General features: G+C 29.0%; 1 protein-coding gene across 3 annotated transcripts; it reads right to left on the reverse strand.

Moving 5' to 3' along the window:
* Nucleotides 1-2,507: 2,507 nt before the first annotated feature.
* Nucleotides 2,508-16,887, reverse strand: LOC109815357 (DNA topoisomerase, type IA, core). 3 transcript variants are annotated; one of them, XM_020380172.3, is made up of 16 exons: nucleotides 16,744-16,887; nucleotides 16,594-16,650; nucleotides 15,489-15,592; nucleotides 14,714-14,807; nucleotides 13,244-13,343; nucleotides 12,324-12,555; nucleotides 11,242-11,404; nucleotides 11,035-11,154; nucleotides 10,525-10,604; nucleotides 10,143-10,421; nucleotides 9,420-9,588; nucleotides 8,982-9,110; nucleotides 8,692-8,904; nucleotides 7,517-7,696; nucleotides 6,157-6,804; nucleotides 2,508-3,086 (listed from the first exon to the last, which is right to left on the reverse strand). In XM_020380172.3, exons 1-15 carry the CDS (start codon nucleotides 16,771-16,773, stop codon nucleotides 6,157-6,159), a joined length of 2,598 nt encoding a protein of 865 aa, XP_020235761.1. In that variant the 5' UTR covers nucleotides 16,774-16,887; the 3' UTR covers nucleotides 2,508-3,086. The 3 variants fall into 3 exon arrangements, with proteins under 3 accessions (XP_020235761.1, XP_020235691.1, XP_020235823.1); XM_020380102.3 differs by lacking the exon at nucleotides 2,508-3,086 and having other exon boundaries at nucleotides 6,028-6,804; XM_020380234.3 differs by lacking the exons at nucleotides 2,508-3,086; nucleotides 16,744-16,887 and having other exon boundaries at nucleotides 6,028-6,804; nucleotides 14,714-14,802; nucleotides 16,594-16,622.
* Between the last annotated feature and the right edge of the window lie 1,075 nt (nucleotides 16,888-17,962).

Here is a 17,962-nt window from a genome sequence, read left to right on the forward strand (position 1 = left end):
GTAAGAAGTAAGTAGAAGAGAAATGATAGGAAGAATTTTTTCAATTGGTTTATATTAAATTTAGAAAAAACAAATCAATATTATCAATTAAATTATATAATTACCCTTTATATGTTATCCAACTAACTTCATTAGGAGGACAAAGAATAAATATACATATTAATGATTGTATTTATTTATAATTAGCTTAGTTATATTTTTTATTCATTAAATATTTTAATTGTGTAATTTTAGTCTTTCAAGTATTACAATTATATGACAATAGTTTTCTAATTTAATTAAGTAATTTTAATCTTTCAAGTATTAAAATTGTATAATTATAATCTCTTGAATATTGTAATTATATAATTTTTTACCTATTTAAGTTTCATATATTATCACTTTTAAATCATCATTATATAATATATATTTATTACCACTAAAATTAATAATAAATGTAACTTAAATAGATTAAAAAAATATTGTATATTTACAATACTTTAATGACTAAAATTACATAATTATGGTACTTGTAAAACTAAAATTGTTGAATTAAAATTTAAGGATCAAAATTGTATAACTACAATAGTTAAAAAACTAAAATTATTTAATTAAAATTTGAAAGACTAAAATCGTATAACTGTAATATTAAAAGAATAAAAATGTATTTAAACCTTTATTAACTATGAGACTAAATTTGAATAAAATATATGTAAAAAAATAATAAATAGTAGTATATAATTTTTATTATTAATTTACAATAGCATGCAGACCAACAAATTTTTGGTCAAAATCAATGAAAAATTAATTTTATATGTCAATAAAATTTGTAAAGTGTTAAATAATTGGAAAAAAGAAACTTATACAAGTAATAGTAATATATAATTTTTCATTTTAGGAAAATATTAACACAAATTGTTTTATATTTTTTTATGGTATAAACACTCTAATATCATTTTAATAAAAGTTAAATTGCATTTTAGTCTCTCTATTTTCATCAACTTGAAATTTTGGTTCCTTTATTTTAAAATAAAGATATTTAATTCCTCTAACTTTAAAAATATGGAATTTTAGTCCTCTTGTCAAATTGACATCCCCTAATTGTTAAGTTCTAACATTTACTCATGTTTAAGTGATGTGACATTTATTAATATGATATTTAAAAATAAAAAAGTATAAAAATAAATTTGTTTATTAATAAATAAATACCAATAATTTATAAAAATAAATATAAATAAAAATCTTTTATTTGTTATTCTTTAATTTTTATTCATATATGATACATTACCTAAATGGTGACAGATCATCAAATAACCTTAAAATTTAACGATCAAATAACATCAAATTAACAGTAATATTGAAACTTCATATTTTTAAAAATAAGGAGACTAAATTTATTTATTTTAAAATAAAAAATTAAAATTATGGATCAACTAAAAATAAAAGGAAAAAAAGCAATTTAGTTTCTGATAAATATTAAAAAATATGAAACACATAATAATACAATATTTAAATGTAATGTAATAGTAAAACAAAATACTAAAAATATTAAAAGAATTACATTACAATTAATTTGGATATGTGGTTTCTAAGGGACAATAATATTTAAAATTAATCTTGATATGCTCCTTTGGAGTGAAAAAGTTGCTTAAAATTGTGGTTCATCCAATCAAGTAAAAAGTAAAAATATATTTATTCTTAAATAACTTTGTGATTAATACTTGGAGGGGGGAGAACTTTGACACTTTAAAGACAAATTAAGCCTTTCTTTCATGTTACTATAGTAAAAAAAAAAAACATCATATTTATTCATTTTAATTCTATAAAGACTTTTCTTATTATAGTGTTTTCTTTTTGTTACGCAACTGATGAAAAAATTAAAAAAAAAAAAGAAAAAGTATTTAATCCTCTTAAATTCCACTCCCTTTACAAATAGATATCCCAAATTTTAAGTCTATTCCAATTGATCCTTAAATTTTTTCTTGTTAGCAAATAGATATTATAAAAATTTAATTTTATTATAATTTATCCTTAAACTTTACAAATAAACACCTTAATTGTAATTTTATCTTAATTATTCTTTTTGTAAGTCTGTTATATTACATTGAGATTAAATTATTAAGATAAAAAAATATCAATCATTTATTTATTTTAAATCACACTTAGTTATTTCATTTTTTTGGTGCATATACATTAGCTTTATTTACATATATATCAAAAATACCATATAATTTAGAAGAAGAAAAAATCAAATAAAGACTTTTTATTTATTGTTTTTCATTTTTTTCTAAACTCTTATTTTTATTGTGTTTTGAAAAACAAATAATTTTAACATAAAAAGAAAAACATCGATGAATGATTGATATTTAAGATAAATAATTTAACTTTAAATTAATAATATAAAAACTTCATAAAAACAATAAATTATCAAATGTCAGAATAAATTAGAATGAAATTAAAGTTGATGATGTTTATTTGCAAAACAATAAACATCATCAATAGTTTAAATACACAACTCTACAACTCATAATCAACAACGTACAATACCATTATAGCTACACAACCAATACACAATTCTACAACTCACGACGTACATCTTAATTTATCAGTCATCATTCATCTCAAAACATCATCATATAAAACATCATCCCTACTTAGTCATCAAACAACTCAATCATCAAGTATTAAACAACTCATCAAATAAATTAACATATTATCATTCCACAAATAATGTCCAACTTAATACACTCCGCATCCAGTGTCATCGAGGTAGGGAACTCTCTGTCTTGTCCACACCCATCATTTCACAACCCGTGGTTGAGGTAAATAAGGTAGAGGTCCCTAAGACTTTGTGTCTGGCATGGTAAGGTACCAATCGCATCTTAGGCAAGGAGTTGACTCACACCCGATGTCACCATATTAGCCCAACGTCATCTAGACAGAGAGTTATAGCTTGGCCACACTAGGCGACACTTCACCTTTGGTCCGACATCACCAAGCCAAATACCTCTTAATGCTTCCACACTTAATGTCATTCTAATTGTTCCTGACGCCATGTCAACCTAAGACGAGCCTCTCTCCTCATGTTCAGCGCCACCAATCTTATGCTAGATGTGATTGAGATAAAGAACCTCAAGTTAAAACTATGCCTAGCGCCACGAATATGCACTTGACGCAATATTAGAATTATGCTTATACAAAAAAAAACTCCAACATCACTAAAAATCTTAAGGAATCTTTAAATCCTAAAGTCTTTCAACACTAAACAACGATCTAATTTAACAACATAAAAATAACTTAAAATAATTATAATATTCTAAATTGCAAATATAATTTATATATTTTTAAAAGTAATAAATTTTAAGTATAATTTATATATTCAAACATAGTATTATTTATATATATAAATTATTATAAATTTTAATTATATAATAAATATTAAGCCTATACATTACAAAGACTAAAATAGTAGTTATGTACAAAATATTAAATTCAAACTTTATTACTGTCATTATAATCTTTTTTATTGATTAAAAAATCAAATAATTTAATTAATTAATCGACTAAGTTAACTTATTAATGATCAAAAAATGTAAAAATAATCATATATATTAACATATTATATACGTAAGTTTAATTTATATTAATAATTTAGTTTTGATACAAGTCTTTAGAGAGAAAAATAGACATAGACATTAAAATCTAATTTGATAATTACAAACTCAAAATCATTCCGATCCAAAGTACTCATACAGTAATTTCTAAAAAAAAATATTTTTCTAATATTTATTCTTTAAAAAAAAATCACATTACTTTAAATTTAATTTTAGTTGAAATCCATTTTATAAATTGTAAAATCACGTTGATCTAAAATCATTTTCATTGCTCACATGCAAACACACCAATTAAGTTCGACACTTTGACGTGCTTTCTGATTGATGTTATCCTATAATCCTTAGGTGCATGTGGTGGGTTGGTCTGCATCCAATTTCCATTACAACGGCAGTTGACGCTCCACTTATTCAAAACCATCCGTACCTATATTCATTATATTTTACTAATATATTCATTTATTAATATCTTACTTAAATGCTTAAATAAATTTATATTTTAACTCTTCCGATAGATTTTTTTTTTAGAAAAATAATTATTTTGTCATCATAATTTGTGCATTTAATTGTTATTTTATTGTATGAAAATACTTTTTAACCCGTTAAAACCATTCAACTTTAATTAAATATTTATGTTTTTTTACTCAAAATATTTTTAGTTTTTAAAAATTATCATATATGTGTGTGTAAGTGAGTTCGAATCTACCTAGCTAATATAACTTAATAATTTACTAATATATTCTGTTCAGAAAAATAAAATGAATTCGAATCTATCTAACTAACATAACTCACTGATTTACAACATTTATTATTCAAAAAAAAAAATATATATATATATATATACATAATTTAAATAATTTTATTATACTTTTTAAAACTTTCATCAGCTATTCATATACTTGTTATTTTATTATTTAACTTGAGAGTTGTTTTCGAAAAATATTACTAAAAAAGTTAATATATCTAATTTATTTAACCCAAATGAAAAGAACTATTAATACCTCTCACATTACTACTATTTATTTAATGTAAGACTGAAATTATATCAAATTCCTAAATTATCTTTTAAATAAATAAGAGATACAAATTAATAAATATGATAAACAATAATATGACATATAGTCACTCTTGCTCCTTTCAATAATTTTAATAGAAAATTATCCCAATACTCACAACTGGTTTCAAAATTATTTATAAATTGTTTATAATTTCTATATTAATCTAAAATAATTTTCATGGATTAAGATCCTTTTTTGTTTAAGATAATCTAAAAGCATTTAATACCTCATTTATATACATAAAAAGTAATATTGTAATATATTTTTTAAAACAAAATTATAAATAATTTGATTATCTTCTTATTATTCGATTCAATACAGATATTCTAAATAATATATAACTATAATTAAACTCTTGAATTAATAAAAATCATATTTTATGCAAAATTATAAAGGTTTAAGAATAAATTTAACTCCCCTAAAAAAAAGAATAAATATAATTCAAATTATTATAAATTGATTCCTCCAAACATATAATGGATCTTTGTCATTAAATCTTATTATAAATGATGGAGACTAAAAAAACACAAGTTATATGAATTTCCTGAAACAACACATAATATTTTTAAGAAATGATACAACTTTAAAAATTAAAAAAAAAAATCTTAATCATTCAATCCCCTTATATGCCTTACTGGTATAACTGACTCTAGTCCAACTAGCTTATAACTTATAACTTAGTCAAAATGTTGCGAATTACTTTTGTTTCTATATATAAGATTTAAATATCTAATTCATCAAAATCTTAGAAAGTAATTAATTCAGTTAATAACAATAAATTTATCCTATTTTTATATTTTCTTTCAAAGTTATCCTTACTATTTACTCTCTTAATTAATACTCATCTCTCTCCTAACTAATTAAAGTGCATATCTTACACTACTCTCTCATAATTAACAATATTTACTCTCCTAACTAATTAGAATGTATGTCTTTTAAAGAGTTTACAATTAATGTATTTCATCAAATTAAGAGAATATATTTTAACTAGGGATATTTTAGTCTAAAAATAATTAATACATCAAACACTATGGATTGAGTCTTATATAAAGGAATAACCAATTATTCTAAATTGAATCTTATAAATAAAAACAAAGATAGTATAAACAATTAAAATGGCTTATCAAATACACTCAATTTTATAACAACCCTTCACTGAAATTTAGTCAATATAATTTAAAAATCCTTTTGTACAAAATTTGCTTCAACAATAAAAGAAAACAATAAAATCGAATAAATATTCTTTAAATAAAACTGTGTAGAACACAAATGTTATTTTGCATCTGTATGCTTCTAATTTTGAAAATTAAAAAAACCTTCAACATTTGCTATTTGTTCTTAAAATCGGGTGAACAAGATAATTACGCCAAGAACAAATGTACAGCAACTAAACAATCAATAATCAACCAAAGGATAATTCGAACTATATCTAGTAATCAGTAGATAATCATTTAAAAAAAAATCATATACAATTTAAGCTACAGAGATGATGAACAACTAAGCGTTACCTAGAAATCTCGGAAGCTCATTTTTGGATCCATCATTCTTCCACCCCCGCGTCCTCTGCCTCTGCCCCTGCCCCTGCCCCCCCGTCCTCTACCTCTTCCTCGGGAACTCATATGCCTGAAACTTCTACCGTGTTTCATTTCCACAAGGGAATGTAGCAAATCATCACATAAAATGCAACCACGGTGCAAGGTAGCTCCATCTTCGAGAGGAGTTGTTTTCTTGTTGAAGTCTACTTCAATGATTGAAGATTCGCATTCAGGGCACTGCTCTTTAGTTGTGGAGATTCTATGAGCACCTTGTGCAAGAAAAACTAGGCAATTGCACATATTGCAACAAAGTCGCCATCTGGGGAAACTTACTGGGTCTAAGACAAGTGTCCCGCTGCACTCTGGGCAAGCACATACGCCCTGAGAAACCAGAGAATTTGGGCAAGTGGGATGAGGGCATAGGTTGCAGGGCATGCCAGCTCCCTTGCCAATCTTGCCAGAAGTACCAGTTTTAGCTGTATTGATGAGTGCTTCAATACCTTCAAATGGGGGATTGCTGTAGCAGTATGGGCATAGTGGGAATGATTTACCCTCTGGACCAGGCATGGAGCAGATCAAAAGCTCAAAATTGTCTAGAGGACAAGTCAATTCTTTGTATAGCTGCAGAAACAGTTAATGCAAATGTGGGTGACAGATATTTGGCACATAACATAAAACAGAAACAAAAAAATAATCTCAAATAAATGAAATACAATGAATATCCAATGGGTAGACACCATGGTTCTCTCTCAATTACTCTTAAACTTCCAGAGTGATGGTGCAATGTTCATATTCAATCCTCTGGAGCAATGCTTTTAGAAAAATATTACCAAAACCCAAAGCCCCTTCTTTCTTATTTTGTTTCATATATGAGGTAGTAGCACAAACAGTAAAGATGATTACATGTTCATACAAGTTAGGATGGTGAAAAGGCAGGCTAAAAACTCTCTGGATCATGATCTAAAAACTAGTGAAGGCACTGGTGCATAATAGCACACGTAATGTAGGTCAGTAATAATCTTAAAAAGAACGTTTATAAGCATCCTCTAATTATTGCAGCATGGTAATTATATCAATGCAACCACTCTAAAGGAGAGATCCAAGTACGAAAGCTATAACAGGTCATCCTGTGTTTTACAAGGGACTACGGGTGAAAATGAAGGTACATTAGTTAGATGATTAGATCAGTTAACAAACATAAGGTAAGGAAGCAAGGAAGTTTCTTAGTTTATAATATCCTATATGATAACAAGAAACCATGTAAATAAGAAAACACGTGACTAGCAGGAAAACAGTTTAAGTTGATACTATTAGGCAGGCTATATGATATTACCTTGATTGAGCCCTTCTGTGGAAGATAATAAACCTCCTCACATGTACCACAATACAATCGTGTTGGCTGAGCAGAAATGTACTTCATATATCGCAAGCATTTACCACATTTACTCATAACACGCCCTGAATCGGTAAGATTAGAAAACTGTGCCTCAAATAACGCATCCATGTCTTCAATCTGAGCAAGATAGCAAGCAACAGAATTAGTCAAACAATGTAACATACATCCATGCACAACTTAGTAGTAACTTAGTATCGAATTCACCAAGTCTTTGTAGACTATTTGAAAAATGAAAGAATATAGAAGGAAGCTGTGGAACATTTCATTATCACATAAATTCCACATGCAGCAACTCATGGATGCTTCAGAAGTTCATTCACATAAACTTATGAGTGTATGATAATCCTATAGCAATATTCTTTCAAACATATATATAATAACAATTCCTATTTTCTAATGTAATGATTTAAACATGAATCTATAAATGTCATGCTAACATGACACTGATGTCGTATATTAACATTATTATCCAGTACTTGTATTCTTGGGAAGTATACCCTTGGACCCCTGTCCAAATGGATTTCATTTTAGTGTGACAAGCTATTTTAAATTACAAGGTAAGCTACTATCGTTTTACTGGGTAAATTTTTAGAAAAAAAAGGATCAAAATTTTAATGCAGTTATGACTTATGTAACACGTTATTAACTTGATAAAAAAGTAGAAAAGAAAAAGTTGGATTTAGCAGGTTTGCACAAAACTACAGCACCATCATAAATACGCAGTTAGATAGTAAGATCCGCATGAAAAGAAGTTCAAACTTCAAAGATTTACACAAGCATATTTTATAAATAACAGGTTTGATATACAAAAGTAAGCACGAACGGGAAGACTGAAATTGAACAGCAAAAGATGTAAATAAACTGTGACCTGATGCAATTAAGGCCCAAAACAAGAGTATGAATTAATTTAGAACTTTAATCAAACAAGTTCAAAAAACATGATGTTCAGGTTAGGGAAGAAGGATCAAGCAGAAAACAAACTTAAATCAAAAGAAATTATTTAGTAGAGACAAAAATAAACAAATGAAAAACTATTGTGTTATGAACATTGAAAATAAACATACAGAACCGCATTTTGACCAATAACAAACGCTTAAACATAGTTAGCCAACCTTCTTGACAAAATAACTAAACTTCTGCTTGAACTGTTGGATTACATGTTGCACCACACAACGATGATCAACCTGACCCCTAGCAATAAGAGTAATTTGTTGCTCAATGAAGCTACGAATATCAGGCAGACAGAGGTCTGGATCTATTGTTTGATAACCTCTTACTAATGTTATGCCTAAAGTGGTTGGGACAAGCTTTCTGCCTGCTTGTACCTGCAATTTGGTTTAGATGAATATCCAGTCAATGATACATCTATATGTTTAGATCTCATGTCTACTATATCCATTACCTGCACATAATTCCGTTCACATATGTTGTTAATATGTACTGGAATTGATGCATCTGTTCCTATTCCATTCTTCTCCATCAGGGAGATCAGCTCACTTTCAGTAAGGTAATCAGGAGGAGAGGTCTTCCCCTGTAGAACTTGTGTTAGCTATCTATAATCTATAATATATACACAACTCTAATGCGAAATGAGGCTCAACCTTTTTTCTTCTTACCAGAAATAGTTATATATATGATCCAAACATTAATTATATTTGAATAAAAAACAAAACTATGAACAGTTCACTTTATGGCTTTACCCAATAACAATCACCAAGCAACCCTCCCCCCATCCTCCCAAAAAAAAACTAAATAAACCCAACAAAAAAGACTAAGTTAGGATCAAATCTAAAATACTCTATGCATAAACTGAATACAAGTCAGGAGGCTGCACAATTACCTCATAGAGCTCCAATTTTGATACTTCAATTTTCTGCCCTTTTATAAATGATGGAATAATTTTATCATTTATGGCCAACCAAGGCATAATAGCAGTAAATCCTTTGGTGATGACATGCTGCCCTGTACAATGAAAGGACTCTCCACCTACGGAAAATTCAACCTTTCTCCTGGAAGGATGATAAGAATGCATGAGAAAACTAAATGTGTATCAAGATCATGCAATAAGACAAAGCAAGGGCAGGTAAAAATTTGCAAAGCTTTAGACAAATAATGGCTTTAGAAGAAAGAAGCACATATATTATGCCAATATAATAAGTTGAAAGGATATATGATTATTATGATGATGACAAAAATATTGGGGAAGCCACACCCTGCATCTTCTATCATGTACATTTTCATGACAATCAGACAGGGACAAATTGGGAAAGAAAAACTTCCAATAGGTTTCAGAGCCTACATATATTTGAATTTACGACGAAATATTACCTTGGCCTATCATGTTATAAAATGTTTGACATTGTACCCAGTAATTGAGTATTGCTATCACTATAAAAATGATAAATATTTGATTATGATAACAAGGAGAAACCAGCATAAGTTAACCAGATTACCTCTGATAATACAATCCAAATATGAGGCATGGGACATTTGTGGAATCACATGAATGAAGTCAAAACCATTAGATGATCACCAAGAAATGGTGAAACAGCATGGATTTTACCTTATATACTTGCAGTCCGGAGACACTGTCCCTATGAAGTGTTGACAAATATATTGGTACAGCTTCCAAGCATCATTGCCCAGCATATCTTCTGCTGCTGATCTCATTGGAGTAATAGGAGGATGATCACCTACATCAGTTCCTGATCGAGGTTTTTGATAACCATTGGTTAGTAGCCCTTGTACATAATTACCCCATGTTGGATTATTTGATTGTGCAGAGAGTACACCACGAAAGTCAAATGAAGTAGGGTATGCAGTGCTTTCAGTGCGTGGATAGCTTGAGAAACATTGTGCAGAAACCAATCAAAATTTAGTACATACTATAAAGTAAGTAATATTACATATTACTAACATAAAAGACTAATAGATTGTAAGAAAACCTGATGAAACCTTGAGTATACAATCGCTCAGCTAGTTGCATAGCCATATGAGGTCCAAATCCTAGAGCACTTGAAGCAACCTGGAAATAACATTGTTCTGGAGCCATTTACGTTAACTCAAGAAATAAACACACTGAATTCTGAATTAATTATAGAAATAGTCTGGTTTTTAGGCTATATTTGAGTACAAACATCAACAGAGTTTCCTCCTTCAAAACGCCAGAAATAACAATCTAACACCTTTATTGTCTTTTACAAGTCTTTCACACAATCTCTATACCACTATAACTGTCACACTCACAGATAACATATAATTGCCTAATAAAAAATTAATATAAAAATAACTCCCTGATAATTTCTTAATACATCATAAATGTATGCTCCAATACTAGTTGGCTTTGAAGGGAAAATTCCATGACAATTAACTTTGCATCTAATATATCTAAAGACAATTCAAATGTTGCACTTATTTATAATATAAAAGATTATATCCTCCATGTGATTATTAACCTTCAGAAGATTCACTGTGTTTAGTCCAATAGGTCGGCCTTTCGTTTCCTGCTTTTCTGATATTTCAGTAACTTCCAAAAGTCCATCTTCGGAAACCAGGTTTTGAAACATCATAGCAACCTGCAATGGCATAAAAGTATCAAAAGGGTGACCTTTGTCAGCTTGGGACATTGAAAGACTCAAATATAAGAGAATATAATTTTTCACATTTATGTCAAACAATTTGCCACGTTGCCATTCTAGCTGAATTTCATAGCCACTTTGCATTATGTAAGGGTGCAAACTCCAAAACTTTTCTGGCTTGAAAGTGTTTATTTGTAAATACCGCTGCACGCAAAATCCCAAGGTAGGAGTTTGACATGGTCCATACCTGAAATAGGCATCAATTTGCACAATCAATAACTTCATCAAAGCTTAACCAAAAAGAAATTATTGACTCAAGAATGATGATAAATTAGAAATTAGAGTTTTTGTGATGTGTAATGATTCCTGCAAAAAGTTGAGATGCCTGTAGATCTAGTGAAGATATTGCAGCTAGTATTACCAGTTGCCAATACATGTCATGCCTATGAACCTAATCATTCCCAGGCCCCAAATGTATGACAGAATAGGAATAGCAAAACAGAACAGAACAAAGCACCGCAAACACATAATGATGACATAATTATTAAATTATTATAAAGGGATTGACAGCTACTTGAATAAAACATTGAAAAAGAATCAAATTAGTATAGCATGTCAGATTACTAATTGTTCCAAAAGCTAGAACAACGAAAATGGATTTCATAATATATACCAAGCTGATCTTGAGAACACTATTATCATGGCAAGAAGAAAAGAAAGTTGATCAGTCTTTTTTTTTTTTTTTCCCGAATTAGATGAAACAGAATGAGGCCTTTAGCATTGTGAACTTAAAACATTAGCAGCCTGGTGTGTTTCAGCAATGCTCAACTGTATAATATTGTTCCAATCCAATACTATTATGAGCCAAAAACTAAGCAAACCCTCACTCCAATCAACATCAGGTAACTAACTTTAATTTTTTAGGCAATTTTTGTCCCAAGGTTAATAGTTGAAGCACTAAGCTGCAAATCTCCATTCAGCTGTTGCTACTCTGGGATATACACAAGTTAGATTATTCTCATTTTTAATAATTATAATTTCGACGCAACAAGATACAACTGGCATTCTTCATTGATTAAAAAAAAGGTACAAATTAGAAAAATGGTATGACAGCAAATATAAGATAAACAACAATTAAAAAGGACTGAATAGAACAGAAAACTAACGATATAACTCTGGAGTCTAGGTTCCCATATTTTCCCTGGAAATAACTCGTTTGAAATCGAGTAAAGGCAACTCCAACCTTCAAATCTATCTCTTGCCTAGCATCTACAGCCAGCGCCTCATCTCTGTTTGGTCTGACAAGGTTGTCTAGAGCCTTCAGAACATCTTTCTCGGTAACAGAAGAGAACCGTGCACGATAAGTATCATTTATACTGAAACCAGTAGAGTTTATAACTGCAACAACATCCAATATTTCAAATGGTTCAAAATATAAATTTTAAATTTGATTGTAACTCATTTTTCAAGCTTTACTGATTGTGAAGGCATGATTCTACCTAAAACAAGATATCCTAGTATAGTACAAGGTGAGATTCAATGTTCACCATGAATAGGAAGAGAAAATTAATATTGGGATGTGGAGCCCATGCACACAAAATGCCAAAAAAAGAGTAGAAAAATACTTCCTTGAAATTTGTACAAGTTGAAACTTGGCACACAAGACTACTCTTAGCTGGTAATTAGTTCCTAATACCTAAAGTAGTATTTGAAACAAAGAATGGATAAAGTTTTAGATGCAAATACTAAGGTGCCAGTGTTAAACAATAGAACAACTAAGCTTTTTTAATAGACAGAGATTAGGCTGAAGGGTTATGTCATACTATAACAAGGGTACTGTGGCAGAATTATTTATATTTTAATGTTCTATTATTTTCTTTTTGTGCAAATTACCTTTAACTAGAAATAGATTTGTTCAAAGGGATGGTTTTTTTTCTTTTCAAAAACAAAATAAAAACTCCATTAAAATAATGATTTTGCAATGAAATAACAGAGCACAGACTGAGTATACTCTTCAAAGTCTCAAGAAATAAAGAATAGCAACTATAGTAATAATATATGTTGAGAGGAAAAACAATGTAGTTACCCTCAAAGCATATATTTTCTCCTTCACGATCACAATCTAACCACAATACTAGATAACGACATCCCCGAGCTTCTTGATTTAAATGTCTACAGATATGCGCCTGAATGAAACAATGGGTGTTAATAACTGCAGGAAATCATCACAACAAAATAAACTGTAGATGCCACATCTCAACTGACAGAATAACTCAATTCTCCAGCAGTTAGCAAGCATTAATGGAACAAACACTTTTCAAATGTAAGGAGGTGGAATGAAGACCAGGAAAAAAAGAAAAAAGAAAAGGCATTTCAATATAATCAGGTCTTTACAACACCCAATCAGAAGCATTTAAAACTGTGTCGAGTACTCAAGTCTCACACCACTGACACAGCAGCTGCTAAAATAGAGAAACAATATGATAGTTAAAATGAAATTATAATAGAAACTTTTTTAAACCCTTGCTAAGAATTGAGACCAAGTGAAACTTTGAAAAGAAACTAAACCTTCTATGACCAGGTAATCTACACCCTACAGCTCGGTTCTCATTTCCCTTGTTGTTATAAGTAATGAGTAAATTTAAATACACAGTAACAATTCATTATCAACACAAAATTGTGATAAGTGTGTGCACTGTTTTTTTGAAAGGGTCACCATGTTCCCTTAATAGGACATTTTAGAGTTGTAGCAATTCTTGGCTTCAGTGATTTTTCAAAGCTACTACAACTATGTTTCTAAAAGCAATGAGTCAACAAAGTTAATGAACTCTGTCCACTTTTTCTTCAGCCAGGTGAAACACAAAAGAATCTTCTACCCCTCACCTCTATCCTTTGTGTGCATGTATAAGGGTAGTGCACCATTCAGTTGAGGGGGTAGCTATTGCTTCCAATAACTCCTGAAAATCTCTTAATAATGCATGCCATATATACATAATTATTTGAGCTAGAAAGTTATATTATATCTATTGCCATTCGAAAAAAAAGGTTTCAGTTTATGCTTATGTCCTGCAGCCCCTTTGTAGTATTCAAAACTAGGAGAACTCAAAAATGCATAACAAATTACAAACAAAAGCCTCAGAACATTTCCTCAAAATGAATTTCTGAGAATATTCAGAAAACATTAAAAAATTAAATTCAATCTCTAGGAATTGTACAGAGATAGATAGATCACTAACAAAAATATGATTTTTATTGTCTGGTCTTACTTCTTACTAACTATGAGCATATAAAGAATCATGAATTGGGTTTCATTTAGGAAAAGGAAAACAAAGACAAAAGCAATCTATTTTGCCCCAATAACTCAAAATAATGCATGATTATATGAAAAGACAGGAGCTAATGCAACAACAACCAAGCCTTTTCCCACTAGTTGGGGTTAGTTATTAGGATCAAACAACACCAAAGTATTCTATTGTGAATCATGTTCACAGACAAACCAAGGATCTCATAGAAGGGCAGGAACTAATATTGAAAGGAAATATTTGTAAAGAAATACCTTTGGGTTTGATTCAGTCTTTATAACCTGAGCCTGAAAAAGGTCTAATGGATCTGTGGCTGACCAATCTTGATATTTACCGGGAAAATCTACACTAGATTATCAACAAGAGATAGAAAAACTGCAGTGAATACTAAAAACACTTATGATTAGACATGTGTAGCATGCAGTGACACCAAATAGCATGATTTGCACCATAAACTGCTATTTAAATCTTCAAAAAATTAGTAGAAAACAAGGCAGTTACTACACTACCAGCAACCAAAAGGTTATACCATAAACCAAATATAGATGTTCATGCCAAACAACTTTAATGATTTAATCATCACTGGTGCACTATCTTTTCTTTCCTTCGACCAGAAGGAAGTTGTGGAACAGAATCATGAAATAAAATTTCTTGCTTCACATGCCACTCATTGTGAGTTTCTGCGGTATTTATTAACATTTAATCTAATGCAACGTCCACTTGAAGGAGAGATGACAAAAGGAGTGCAAATGCATAATATATTTCAAAAGATATAAAAAAAAATTAAAAGGGAACCAGAAGGAATGGAAGTGGAACTGCATCATAAAATAAAATTTCTTGCCTCACATGCCACTCATTGCGAGTTTCTACAGTATTCATTAACATTTAATCTAATGCAACTTCCACTTGAAAGATAGACATGACAAAAGGAGTGCAAATGCATCATATATTTCAAAAGGTTAAAAAAATAAAATGAAAGGGAAATCTTAATAAGTGATCTTTTCCTCTGAATAATGATAAGAAAAGGACCTGAATACATGCCCAATAACTGATGTTACTTTAAAACGAGCAGGAGAACCAAGAAACTTCCCCTCAAATTCATGAACTTCCGTGCTTCCCCTTCTTGTAGACATCTGCTTATATATAATATGCTTCAAGAAGTTATATTGCCAATAATAATATGCAAAAAAAAAAAAATGTAACATTCTAAACAAAATAATAAGAGTTTAATTTTCATGCACAATCAGTCAGTGTAAAGATTTTTATAATTTTAACCAACTAAAACTATCTCATGCATGACAATTTGTGATCAGCAGACAATGGAAAAAATTGTCGGTACGTTCCAATTAAACTCTAAAAACAAACTAAAACAACAATATGAGAACTTCATCACACTTTTTAATATATTCATTTTTGAGTCAGTTTCTTTTCACTCTTTGTTATAGAATAAAAGTCTAGGGACGCTAAAAATGCCACTAGATCAAAAATCAAAAGAAGTATATACTAGCTTCCTTTCAAAACTTTGGTTCTTTTAACTTTTTAGTTTTGTTTCAAAATTTGGTTTTTTTAGGATTCCTATATATTTTTATGTAATTGAATAATTAAGACTGATTTAAGTAGAACATTAATGTTACATTTAAGTACATAAGAAATAAATAAGGATAATTTAATCTAAATGTATGTAAATTTAATGTTTCTTAATCTTTATGTAGAAAGCTAAAAAGAATCAAAGTTTATTTCCTAAATTTTTGTCAATTTTCACTTTTAGTCTCTTTATAATTTTATTTTAGTTCACAAAAATTTTCTTTGTAAACAAAACATCTTCATGTCAAGTACCAAAAATATTAACAGAAAATTATTCAGGAATTAAAAGCCAAAATTAGCAATAAAAAATAAATTCAGAGACTATAACTAGTAAAACAATTGTTTAGACTAAAAGTAAAATTTAACAAAATTTCAAGGAATAAAAATATATTTAATCCAAATCAAGACATCAAACAAAACTCGTAACCTAACGAAATTGCTGGAGCGTGTCATTTCGCTCCACGAGGACGAAACATTAAGCAGAGTAAACATTTATATATAGGTTTTGATGTAAGGAGGTTTGGATACGAAATGCGAAAGGAGCAAGCACCTGAGCGCGTGAGAGAACAGAAGCAATAGAGAGAGCGATGCTAGGCTTCTCCGCGACCTGAAAGGAACAAAACGAGAGGTCGTAAGTGAAAGCTCGCAATAAAAACAACAAAATATCAATGAGGGAGTTGATCTGGTATTTGTGAGCGACCATGAGAACTTTGGGAATGGGAGGCGCCATCTTTCTGATCAGTATTCAGCTTCTCTCTGCTTCTACTCTGAACCTCTTTCGAAGCGAAGAAAGTGAACAACACGATCGTTTTCAAATGGGACTAGCCTTTAGACGCTAAAATTAAACTCAAAATAATTTAAAATAAAAACAATTTGAATTATATTTTTTTGAAAAATTAATAAAGATAAAGTATAGAAATAACAGTAGTTGATTTTTAGGATAACTTTTACATATCTATTTTTTTTCTTACATCAAGATGTAGTTTAAAATTAGGCTTAAATTAGTCTCGTAAAATTAGTCAGTTTTAATTTTTTTTTAATAAATTTTTTTTATCTAAAATTTTAAACATTGTTTTTAATTTTTATAAAATGAACAAAAATTTGTTTTAGTTCTTTTAAATTATTTTTTAAAATTTTTACACCTATATAAATTAAAGTTGCTATTTTTTTCTAATAATAATTTTAAAATATATAAATAACACTTATATTTATAATTTTTTATGTTGTCAAAATATCACATATAATTAGTTAGGTTAAAACCCTATTTTGGTCCCTTATAATCTTTTTTTGTTTCAATTTAGTCCCTCATTAATTTTTTGTCTCAATTTGGTCCCAAATTAATTAATTGATTTCAATTTAGTCCTAAATTAATTAATTGGTTTCAATATGGGACTTTCCGTCCAAATTGCTTTAACGGTATTAACTTTTGGCCACGTGGACGCCACGTAGATGCATACGTGGCATCCACGTGGATGAGAATTTTTTTGAAAACACCTGGACCTAGAACGGCCCGTTCTGAAACCAGAACGGCCCGTTCCAGTTTCAGAATGGGCCGTTCCGGTTTTATTTTATTTTTTTATATATAAAATATTAATAATTTTATAAAATATATATTATTAATTATATTTTAATTATGTTATTATATACAATAAAATAAATATATTAATATTTTTTTATATTTTATTTTATTATGTTTATCTTATTAATTTTTATCATTTTATTCCTTTAATCTTAAATAAGTTGCAAAAAATTATAAAGTGATATTCCTTTTATCTTATTTATTATTATATTTTTTAATAAAATTAATTAAGAATATTGGTTTAATTGTATTTTTTATCCCTCAAGTATTACAATTGTGCAGTTTTGTGATCTCCAAGATTTTAATTGCATAATTTTAGTCCTTAAAGAATTGCAATTGC

The sequence above is a fragment of the Cajanus cajan genome, chromosome 3 (assembly GCF_000230855.2).
Source record: "Cajanus cajan strain Asha chromosome 3, NIPB_CcT2T_4, whole genome shotgun sequence".
Taxonomy (NCBI): Eukaryota; Viridiplantae; Streptophyta; class Magnoliopsida; order Fabales; family Fabaceae; genus Cajanus; species Cajanus cajan.